The following is a 12662-nucleotide window of genomic DNA, read 5'->3' as shown; positions in this document are numbered from 1 at the left end:
GAAAGCTCTCAGCTAATAACTGTGGAAGTGCTCATAAGAACACTACGCTGAGAAGCAGGCTCTGTCCCAGTGAGAACGTAAATGCCAAGAAGAAAAAAATAACGCACTTGCTCTACGTACAACAAGATTAAATTATTCCAGGGCGTTGATACATCTTGACAATTTCGATTATGGCATACAGTTAAGATGCATAGGATAAAGTCAAATTATTCCCCAGAACGTTGATACTACTAAGAAATTTCAATTTCAAAGTTCAACATGGAATGAAGTTGAATTACTCGAGGGCGTTACTGAAGCATTGAATTTTTCATTGATGTCCTACAGGGCGTCGAGATGTATCTGTTCTACATGGAATGAGGCCCAATTACTCCAGAAGGTAAATACAGCTTGTAATTTTGAATTGATATCGAAGAGGGCTTTTATTTGATGCTGATTTATGTGACACGAGGCCACATTACTCCAGGACGTTGATTCAGCATGTAATTTTCAATTGTGGCCCTACAGGGCGTTAAGATGCACCTGATCTGCGTAAAACAAGTTCAAATTAGTGAAGGGCGTTCATACATCTTGACATTTGTTCCACAGGCCGTTAAGATTTAGCTGATTTACATGGAACAAGTCAAAACACTCGAGGGCGTTTAAAAAGCTTAGAATATTCGATTGATGTCCTACAGGGCGTAAAGATGCACTTGATCTGCGTAAGATGAGGTCAAACTACTCCAGGGTGTTGATAGAGCTTGGAGTTTCTATTGATGTCAAACAGGGCGTTAAGATGCATTTGATTTACATGGGATGAAGTCAAATTAATCCAGGGTGTTTATACAGCTTGATTTTTTTAATGATGTTCTAAAGGGCGTTAAGATGCAGCAGATGGCGTTTATACATCATGACATTTGTCCCGCAGGGCGTTAAGATGTGGCTGATCTACATGCGAAAAGGTTATTTTACTGCAGGGCGTTAATAAAGCTTTCATTTTCAATTGATGCCCTGGCGTTAAAATGCAACGGATCTACACGAGACAAAGTAAAATTACTCCAGGGCGTTGATACAGCTTGGAATTTTTAATTTTGATCTACGTGGAATAAGGACTAATTACTCCAAGGCGTTGATTGAACCTAGAATTTTCAATCGATATACAGGGCAATAGATATGGTGAAATTACTCGAGGACGTTGATACAGCTCATGAATTTCGATTGATTTTCTACAGGGCGGTAATATGCTCCTGATTTCGAAAAGTTCTATATGAAATTAGATAAAATTACTCCAGAGCGTTGATACAGATTGGATATTTTGATTGATGTCTTATAGGGCGTTAGATTGTTGTTTGTTTCGCAAAGCTCTATAATATTACTTTGAGTGAAAATTCTAAAAAACGTTTGAGAATAGCTTCTTAGTCGTCGACTAAGTGCGACTAAGCAGGACGACAGGGCTGGGTGCAGCTTCGAGCATTGTCGGCCCTGAACCGTTCTATGGTGTTCCTGAGTGCACTCTCAAGATGAAACTGAAAAATTGGGAAATGTCCATTAGGGTGCGGCTTATTTTTCAAAAGTTCTCAGAACCCGACATTCGTGTGCTCTACTGAATTCAAATCACATTTAAAGAGAAACCTCAAAATCTGAGCCAAAAATATTAACATTTAGAGGTGGCGCAAGCGTCTTGAAGATGAATTTTCAAGTTATAAAAAATGACCCTCAGTTAAGTAAACATTACTTTGTTATTTTTCAACAAATTTTGGAACTTTCAGCACCATTATCTTCCAGATAAAATTTGTGAAAACTTTGTAGAACATCAAATTTGTCTAAAGTCAAAACTAGTCTTAGTTGAAAATACTTATATCCAATTTTTTCCTCATTTTACTAAAAAAAATCATTTTTGTTTTACCATAACTTCATAAATACTCAATCGATTCCGAATCTTTTTACATGTTTTTGAAGCAAATTTAGTTGTTTTCAAACTGTTCATACAACACATTATTCTAAAAAATGGTTTTGACTTATTTATTTAACAAAAACTACCCAAAACAAAAACATGATTTTTTAAATGAAAAAAATAAATTTCTTTGGATTATTTAAGTGTTTTTACTTAAATTTATAAAGCATCTTGCCTTAATCATGAGTTGAATAGTGCATATATTTTTTAACATATGCAAACATTTTTTCGTTTCAAAATTATTTAAAAATTGTTTGCAAAGTCCTTCTCAAAGGTTTAACGAATGAGAAAAACCAGTTTCAGCTGTAGAGGTAATATTTAAGTGGCAAAAATTTGAAAAAATACTGGCGTTTTTCGTTAAAAAATCATGTTTTTGTGCAGTTTTTGCTGAATAACTTGGTCAAGACATTTTTTTTTAGTGAAATGTGATGTAAGAGGTTTGAAAACAATTGAATTAGCTTCAAAAGCATGTAAAAAGATTTGGAATCGGTTGAGTAATCATGAAGTTATTGTCAAACAAAGTTAAAATTTTTAGTAAAATTAGGAAAATTTTGGAATAAATTACTTTTAACTAAAACTTGATTTGATTTTAGACAAATTTGGTGTTCTACAAAGTTATATAAATATAATTTTGAAGCTATTGATGCTAAAAGTTTGAAAATTGGTTGAAAAATAACAAAGTTATGTTTACTTCACTGAAAGTCATTTTTTATAACTTGAAAATTCACCTTCCAGACGCTTGCGTCACCTCTAAATGTTAATATTGTTGGCTCAGATTTTGAGGTTTCTCTTGTAATGTGATTTGAATTCAGTAGAGCACACGAATTTTTGGTTTTGAGAACTTTTGAAAAATAAGCCGTAACCTAATGTCCATGGTAGAACCCGCATAGCAAAATACAGTTTGTATTACTTTAAGAACAATAAACATCTTGTAACGGTTACTGTTAATGTATCAGTTGCTTTTATGTATAACCATATGGACTTCAAAGCTGTTCACCATTTCAAACAGTAAGATTAACCCATACCCATACCATCAGTAACAATATATGATACTGCTCTGATATTGTTAAATTATATGGGAATGGATTCAAGCAAGATATAGTGGAAATATACCGCCACCATTCGGCAAATTGTTGTCCCAGTAAGAACGTTAATGCCAAGAAGAAGAAGAAGACACATCAACCAATGCCTATCACATCTCAATTGTGAAAGGATAATTGATGAGCACCAAATAAAATATGGGTCATACCACAATATTCCTAAATAATGGAAGCGGTTAAAAGGCTCTATAGATGAGGGAAAAAAATAATCTCATAATGAATCAAAAGGTATCCTTGGTGTCTTAGATTGGTAAGAATTTTACGAAAACCTTGTCAGATATCCCCCAAGAATATTCGTAGAAATCATGCAGAGATTACTTCTACAGATATCTGTCGGAAATTTCATCCATAATCCTGATGATAGTTTCGAGAAGATTCCACCGAAATTAAATTAAATTGGTCCAATCCCGTCAATAGAGCTCCACAAAAAGTTGATAAAGTTCCCTTCGGATACATCTTAGTGTCATTTTCAAGATCGCACTGAAAAAAATTCCACGTTGCTGGTGAGATAACAATAACAAAACCTATTAAATTTGACAAATATGCATTTGAAATATCAAAAATCTGAACTCGCTAACTGTAAACTCTAGTAAAACAAGCGAGGTAAGAAATTCCTCACAAAAATCAACAAAATATACTCTTGTTTATAATGGCTTCAAGGACCCCCTGAGAAATATGCACGGCCCCCTAGAAATTCACGGATCACCAGTTTGGAAACCCTGTCCTTGAGCGTCAACTGAAAAAATCGATGAAAAAATTAAGTGCGAAATTCTCTAGAACTCTTGGACAACCCTTGAAAAATCTCAGCAATAATTCCAAGACGAATTCCTGGCAACAACGGTAGAGGAATTTCTGAAATAATTTCTGAAGAAGTTTCTGCAAGCATTCCAGGAGAAATCACTGGAGAAATGACTAGAATTCCAGATAATTTTCCTCGAAGAATCAGAGAAGATACTCCGGGAGAACCTGTGGAATAGTCGCGTAAAAGTCTTTGAAGGTTTTTCCTGAAGCGTCGTAAATTTTGCACCACATTGGATCGAAAAATAGAAAAAGTCACTTTGAAGACCATTTTGATTAGAAAAAAGTGACCTTCAGAGACCATTAAAAAGAGACTTTTAAAAGAGACCAAGTCTCTTGTGGAGATTCAGTATTTAACCGGAGAAGGAATCACCCTTCACGTGATGCTCACACAACTTATCCAGACAAGTGACAGTTCGCAAGTGCCAGAAAGAATATGATTAATGCACCAGACCGCTTACTGCTATCAATTATAATGCCACTTCCCAACACAGTGCAATCTATGCCTCACATTCTCCCTCTGCTCCAAACAAATTAAAGTTAGTTTTCAATTAATGATAAACAAACAAAAAAAATGTTACAAACAATGACAATCTGCTTTTTAGAACTGGTTATCCCTAATCACTGTACACTATGTAAACTTGTCTAGCGTTGTACATTTTTGGCAAGCTGTAGCTCAATAACTCCGTGAATCGTCCCACGTATCTCGTAAATGCCCTAATTATTTTTTTTCATAGGCAATTATGTTGAATTTTTATTCTGTTCTGCAATTTTCTTCTTAGATTTTTTATATATTTATTTATTTTTTAAGCATCGAAATTTTACTTATCAAGATGTACTCCGCTTTGGATTAATAGCTCTATTTATTGCCCAATGTTCTGTCCTACAGGCTGGCTATACTTCCATGTTTACTGTTTTGTAATCTGTTTATTACGTGACGTAATGCATTTACAATAAAGTCGTCGAATTTTATTCAATGTGTACAAATAATATTACAGACTTGTCTAGGAAACAGGATATATAAAATCTCTCATACCGTCAGTGGGCAATAATTTTTGCATAACAGAGTGTAATCGGCATGTAACAAAATAAAACAAACTACTACAATAGCTTATTTTGCTTCACATATTTTCAAATCATTACATATTTACATTACATTCCAATTTGACAGTTACACACAGTGACGCGAAATGATGATCTTTGTTTCATTTTCCTTTCCCGGATTTTGCCGGGATTCATCTTTCTCTATGGCGAGCAGAAACAACAATATTTTGTCAATACAGTATTTGCTCAAAGCAAAATGACAAAAATGTAAAATTCTGAAATTTATTCAGTGTGATGTTTCCGAAGCAGTGTTGCTCAGACTCATTTCCCCGAAAATAACATTTTCCGAACTACGAAGCCACGAACTACTACAATCATGCTCTATCCTCCTAAGATAGAAAAGCAGATGGTTAAGCTTGAGTACTGCACACAAAATCGATCAATTTTGATCCTAGAGAGCCACAATTCAAGTTTCGGTGAAATGAAATGAGTGAGTGAGTGAGTGCGAATCATTTCACCGAAACTTGAACTGCGGACCACCGAGATCGAAACTGTCGGATCCCATGTGCAACACTCAAGCCCAACCACCTCTCCCTCCATCACAGGAATACAACGCACAGTTATAACAATTCATGGCTTCACAATTCGAATTTCGGGGAAATGAGTCTGGTCAACACTGTTCCGAAGCTCATCTTTTTTCCACGACACAAACCGAAATATTCGAAAATTATCATTTCTCGCTAGCTGAAATCAGAGCTCATTTTTACTAAAGGCAATACCAAGCTGTACTGTGCAGAATCTGATATTTATTTTTTTGTTAACGAATATTTCCGGGACAAGGTTTTGTGTGACACTGAATTAACATCGTTATGGCACTTAGTTCCTTGTACTCTCATGATAGTCATCAACCGACAGAATATATGAAAGTGCCATCCGATTGCATATTAAACATCTAAGTCGGCATAGCAAAACGTCAACGCCTCACTCATCCAGTAACGTCAGACCAGAATGGGAAGTTTATCGTGGAACTTTCACTTGCCAGCAATGATTTTCTCAATTGGGTCCTAAAATTTTGTAATGAAATCTTGTTTTTATTTAATAACACGAAAAAGCATGTTACTGTAATTACTTTAGCAATTTTTCCCGCTCAAATAATGGCTATATCATGTTTAAACTTTAATTTAAAAATTTGGTCCATAAATGAACCTTGACACTTTTGATCATGTTTGACGTTCGCTTAGTCGACAAAAACACCACAGGGGTTTTAGTTCGACCACTGGGGTTGTTCCTATCTGACATTTCGTAAGGGACACGGAAAACAAAATACACCCAAAATTTGAGTTTAAGCCAAAGGATGTGACAAAATCTAATAAAAAATTTTTTGGGCTTAAACCAACGGAAAACATTAGAAAATTGAGTAAACATGTGTTTTTGGCCTAAACTTAAGCGTTTGGCACTAAAATTGGGACAGGGCTTTAGGACCCAATTAGTTACCATTGCTGGGGCTTGGCATCCCCAGAACGAACAACACACTGCACGCTTCCGTGCTGTCATTTGCATATAGTAAAACAACAGATTTGTCCATTCTCGCTTTTCGTCAGCGGACATTGCCAGGGTTCCTCTTCTCCTCTTCTAGCAAACAACACACTGCGACTTTCTTTCTGACATTTGCGCTAAGCAAAACAACAGAATCGCCAATTTTTGCTTATCGTTAGCGGACATTGCCAGAGCTCCTCATTCCTACTGGCAAACAACACGCTGCAACTATTGTTCTGATATTTACATTGAGCAAATCAACAGAGTCTACAATTTTAGCTTCTCGTCAGTGGACATTGCCAGTGCTCTGACAAACAACACACTGTAAGCTATCGTTCTGACATTTGCTAGAGCAAAACAACAGAATCGACTGGAATTTGTTTTTTTTTTCATGCTGCTGTTTTCACCGTTAAAGCCTGATTCGCTGCTGACAAGTAATTTCTCGGCCTATCTTGATGCATGGGAAATTTCTGCAAGGAATCGATCAAGAATGCGCTTTTTTCTGATCGCAGTACGCAGTTGAAAAGAACTGTCACTTCAAATGGGAGTCGCTGTAGAAAATTTCTGCAAGGAATCGGCGAGAAATTTCTTGAGCAATTCCTTTTCAGTAGCAAATTAGGCTTAAGTAAGTATGCAGTTCCGCTCAAGAAAAGTAAAAATTACTGCCCGAGAAATGGTCAAGAAATTTCCTACAGTGAGCTCCATTTGAATTGACATTTCTTTTCAACTGCGTACTGTGATCAAAGAAAAATGCTTTTCTTGAGCATTTCTTGAAAGAAATTTCCCACGCATCGAGATAGGCGATTACTTTTCTGTTGAAGTGCATACTTCGCTTTACATTCTTTATACCAACTCCTGCACTGTAGATTCTCCGCTCGGCTTCCACACAAGAACGCCAATATTCTTCTTTCCACGAACATCAATCAGCTGCACTGCCCATAAATGCATACCAGTCCCACTAGCAAAACAACGCACCTAAGAAAAACGCGATAGAAGTCGTGAACACTTTTTTGCTCTATTTACTCCAATTAAGTTGAAAAAAACGATGTATTCGCACCCAAATTTGCACTCAAATGGTGCAATGAACTATTGATTACAATATTACATACATTTTGTTTATTAATTTTCTCAAATAATTAGTTAATTTGCGAGAAAATGTACGCGTGACTAATATGCGTTTATTTGCTCTTGAATGTACGAGAATAAACGCATAACGGTATCAGTGCTTACTATGGGTTCATTCAAATATTACGTAACGCAAAATTTGCCAATTTCAGACCCCCTCCCTCCCCCACGTAACAACTTTTGTATGAAAAATTTTAAATTTTTGTATGGACCGTAACACTATGTAAGACCCCCTCCCTCCCCCTGTTGCGTTACGTAATATTTGAACGAACCCTATGATGCATCGGTCTTCACATGTGAATTATTGTTGTTTTGACAGTTTAGTGTCCACATTAAAAGTCGCGAAAATGTTTGCTCTAGATTATTTGAAAAGTTGGACAATGACGTGGGCTCAGAAGACAACTGCGCTGGCTTCAACAGTAAGGACGGCTGTGACCGCAATGCTGGTGGCGACGACACCTTTCAGTTTCCACCGAAGGCGTACCCTGAACATTGGGTAAGCTATTTGAAATCTTTGGAGGACACCGAATATGCGGCGGGGACTGATGAAATGGACTCAGACGGAAGTAATACGGCCATTGATGAACTCGCCAAAAACGCAAGAGAACAAAAAAAGAATTGAAAGCGAGATACACCGTCACCAATGGACTTATCCACGGTCTTCTTTTATCCTCGACTTTATTTTTCTTTTCTGCTCTAAATGCGGGCAATGTTTACATAAAATGACATCCGGACCAACATCCGGACGACGAATGTTCACCGGATGAACATGAAGTGGATGAATGCACAACGAAATCGTTCATTTTTTGTAAACACGGCCCGCAGTAAAAGGTGTTCTTCCCGATGGAAGAAGCAGTGTGACGTCATTGTAAATTAGTTCATAAGCGCCTTTCATCACACCAACTAATGCTTGTCGATTATGGGTGTATAATGAACTGTGGGCTTAAGGTGAAGATGAATCGAATCCAAAGTTCAAATTTTCAAGAGCACGGATCTGGAGAACCAAACATCCATTTGAGCTGAAAACCTAATCGATTGGTCACCACCAGCTAATGACCAATCGATTAAGTTTTCAGCTCAAACGGAAGTTTGGTTCTCCAGATCCGTGCTCTTGAAAATGTTTACTTTGGCTTCGATTCATCTTCACCTTAACATCTCGAAGGACCACCGTATTCGTCTCAACACGGTGCTCTGGGCATTGGATTCACGGGAGCAAACCAGCTTTATTTGCCAGAGCGTGAAACAAGTGGATGTTCAAAGACGGCGGCATCGCTACAAGTACAAGAAAAAATCACACGCTTATGATCTGTGAATATCTGCAAGATTTAATTAGGATTTATGTTTCGACAAATTGAACTCTAAAAGTTGTAGCATTAAGGGGACGAATTGTGGGTAAATATATTTCCCTTACTTGACTTCCTTATTAACACAATTGCTCGCGAGTCCTTATCACACAAGTCGCGAGACTGACATGCGTTTATTAGTAACGTGGGACAGACCAAGTTCGATGTTGTTTTTCACATTTCTAGAACAAACGTACTGTTTTCTTATAATACCATGAAAGTACATACAATTTAATGAAGTTTCCAGTAACTAACAAAAAATTGACGAAAACTCACGTGGGACTGTTATGCATTTATGGGCAGTGCAGATACTATCAGCTATCACTTTCATCGAGCACCAAGACGTACCTTCCAGATTCACCAGTATGGGCTAATTTAAAAAAAAAATATTTCTTGATTCCTCCTGTAAAAAAAAATAATGCCAGATAACTTTTCCGCAAAATAGCGAAAATCTGGCTGGATCGCCAATGTGGATATTCAGTATTTAACCGGAGAAGGAATCACCCTTCAAGTGATGCTCACACAACTTACCCAGACAAGTGACAGTTCGCAAGTGCCAGAAAAAATATGATTAATGCACCAGACCGCTTGCTGCGATCAATTATAATGCCACTTCCCAACACAGTGCAATCTATGCCTTACATCTCTATGAAGACCAGCTCTTAGCCCTGTTAGTTTAATGTGCTCTCGATTTGATGGCTCAGACCTTTCGATCAAGCTACAAAAAACTGTAATTTTGTCAGCAGTAAGCAATCCAATTCATTCGTAATTTCCGCAGACAATTCTGTTGAGTTCCGTTGAACAAAAAACTTGCAACTGCGTGAGATTCCAGAAAACTTCCAGAGATATCCCTAAAATTTCTTACAGAACTTTTTTGATTCTCTTAATTAAAATTCGTCTAAGAGGGTTCGAATACGTAAACAAAATTTTTGTTTTAAAAAGGAAGCATTTCCAAATGTTTTCACATTTCAAGCATAAAGTCATGTCTCCACATCTCACATTGCTGAGAGTTCTTGTGGACAGCAATCGCCTGTTATTCGTTATTGCCTGTTATACAAAAAAATGTATAGTCAGCTGCTACTTTAACACTTACATCTAATTAAATAGTATCAACTTACCACCAGTGCATCCCCAATGGCCCGTCCCATCAGCGGCGGTGCCGGGCTCATGAAGGCCGTCATTAGCGCGTACACCGTGAACAGCCCCGCCAGCACCGAAATCGACGAGATGGCCCGTATCGATGTGTGTGGCAAAAACACCGCCAGGAAGCAGGCCACCGGATTGGCCATCGTGCTCAGCGTCACCGTCAGATGGTACGCCACATTCCCGTACGGAAGGCACGAGTACGACTGTATACTGGGGAAGATTCCGTTCCCGAACATGCACAGAATGCCGAGCAGAACCATGAGATAGGTATAGTTACGATTCGAGAGAATTTTGCTTTTTTCGAGCTTGACGTTGGATTTCTCGGTCGTCGTTGACGAATGACCGGTTTCGTAGGTGTAATCGTTGCCATGATTGATCACAACGGCTGCATACTCCTTTCGGCAGCGCTTATGGTTATCCAGTATGGTGAAAGCAACCGTGCTGATAATCAAGACAACAAACACAAAGATGAAATATTCCATTGATCCGAAACGGGGCGGTGGCGTGTAGCTAACAAATTCCGGTGCATCCGGGTTGGTGGAATTATTCGGTATGCACTGGGCGTTTCCTCCAACTCCCTGAATCAGCGCCACAATACTCGGCAGGAACCCACTCAGTCCCTCTCCGATTAGATAGGTGATCAGGTAGATCGCTCGGAACCGTCCCATGTAGGGCATGAACAGAACCGAACTGGTGCAACCGACCAGAGCTAGGGCGAATACACACACGAACATTGCCACAGACCGTTCGGCGCCGAACACGTGCGCAGTCACTTCATACAAGAACGCCATACAAATGGCACCCACGGTACCGATGATCAACACCGCGTAGATCATGTACGAATCCTTGAACGCCCGGACCTTCTGAAGTCCCGTGTAAATCAACGGCCCCAGATTCCCAAGCTGGGTAATGACCACCAAGTACGACGGTAGATTCCATCCTTCCGGTGCGTTCACCACCAGCAGTGGCAACTGCACAAAATTTGAGTTCACTCCGATCCACGCTCCTACGCCGAACAGTATCGCCAACAGGTCCACCAGCAGACTTCGATCCTGGAGCCTGTCTCGCACGCCGGACAGTTTGCTCTTCATGGTGCCGTTGGTCGGCTTGCGCAGCAGGCAGCAGTTTTCGGTCAGCACGGACGAGGAAGGACTGAAACGAAAACGGGAGATTGTCGGTCGTTTAGTAACAAAGCCCTACTCTGCTGATATAGTCTTTTCAATGGGGTTATAATTATGATAATGCGATTAGATAACGTCCCACGGCGGCGGTGGGATGTATCAACTAAGAAATGATAATGAGTTTGAATATTTTTGTAGTCTCTAGGTGCTTCATTCGTACATCAGATTCATCGAAACTGGCTGCAACAGGTGATCACCTGTTGGCGAGAGTTATGGTATCCTAAATTGACAAATGCAACAAGAGAAGCCAACGACGGTATGATTCCCACTGGGATACAACCTGCGTCTCTAAGCAGAGTTCCTAATGCGCACCTATAAATTAAAAGCTTTGGGGTCGTCCATAACCCTCCTACTTATTTCATAAAAAATACTTAAAAAAAATTCCTAATGTTTCTTCTGAGATTCTGCCTTCATGAACTTTTTCCTTGCTACTTCTGAGCTATTCTGAAATTTTCATAATGAAATTCTTCCGTTAGCCTCGGTCAAAAAACACGTACATATAAAAAAACTGCTAATATCTATAGATCGAGAAAATAAATTCATCTCAACGTTGTTTAACGGATTCTGAAGAAATTCTAGGAAACAAGTTCCTGAGTAATTCCTGGATGAAATTCTGTTAAAATTTTCGGTGGTTCCCAGGATTTCGAGGCGGAACTTTCGAGAAAAAATGAAATGAACTCTTGATGGTGTTTTCACGGTAACTTTGAACAAACTGTGGGAAAAAACCTTTGAGTGCATTTAATAAAAAATCTCCTGAGAAGTTTCTCAGGGAAGCCTTCCAAATTTAGGGCCCATTCACAAATTTCATAACGCTTTAGGGGGTGAGTGGGTGTCCTAATTTTGTTACGGCTCGTAGAAAAATTGTAGAGAATCAATACAAAAAGCGTCACGAGGGGGTGGGTGGGTGTCAAAAATGACCAATTTCAGCGTTATGAAATATATGAACAAGCCCTTATGGTACAATTTAAGGAGTGATTCATTTAAAACAGTGAAACCTCCACGAGTCGATGTTCCATGACTCGATATCGACTCATGGAACCATAGTGAAATCAAAATTTCATGGTTACTATGATGGCCCCTTCAAACGGCTTTCCAAAGGCGTTTGTTTCCAATACTCGATATTTCCATCAGTCGATGGTCCCTTCAGATATCGACTCATGGAGGTTTGACTGTAGTTTCAGAAGAATTATCAAGAGTAATGTCTAAAGAAATATCCTAGGGATATCTCAAGACAAGAGAAGAGAAGAAATATTCGGGTCTTCATACAAAATCATACAATTGTCTTGAAAACTGACGCATTAACTGAACTTAATTTATATAAAAACCGTAGTTTTTAAAAGCTTGTCAGTATAAAATTTAAATGCACTTCCTATACTACGACTTTGACGCCGACTCGACTGACGTGTTCGGTCTTGGCAAACCTCAGATTGCTACGATTTCACTCCTTCTCAATCCGACA

The 12662-nt window shown here is 38.6% G+C and overlaps 1 protein-coding gene across 3 annotated transcripts in view; it reads right to left on the bottom strand.

Annotated features, from left to right (window-relative positions):
• LOC5563945 (solute carrier family 52, riboflavin transporter, member 3-A) overlaps window positions 1–12662 on the bottom strand; it is a 46416-nt gene that overhangs the window by 6397 nt on the left and 27357 nt on the right. For all 3 annotated transcript variants that reach the window (XM_001648217.3, XM_021839691.1, XM_021839687.1), the window contains exon 3: window positions 9995–11174. In XM_001648217.3, the coding sequence (XP_001648267.1) occupies window positions 9995–11174 (1180 nt within the window). The remainder of the gene's footprint in view (window positions 1–9994; window positions 11175–12662) is intronic.

Source organism: Aedes aegypti, chromosome 1 (assembly GCF_002204515.2).
Source record: "Aedes aegypti strain LVP_AGWG chromosome 1, AaegL5.0 Primary Assembly, whole genome shotgun sequence".
Lineage (NCBI taxonomy): Eukaryota > Metazoa > Arthropoda > Insecta > Diptera > Culicidae > Aedes > Aedes aegypti.
This window is presented reverse-complemented; position numbering and strand designations above follow the sequence as displayed.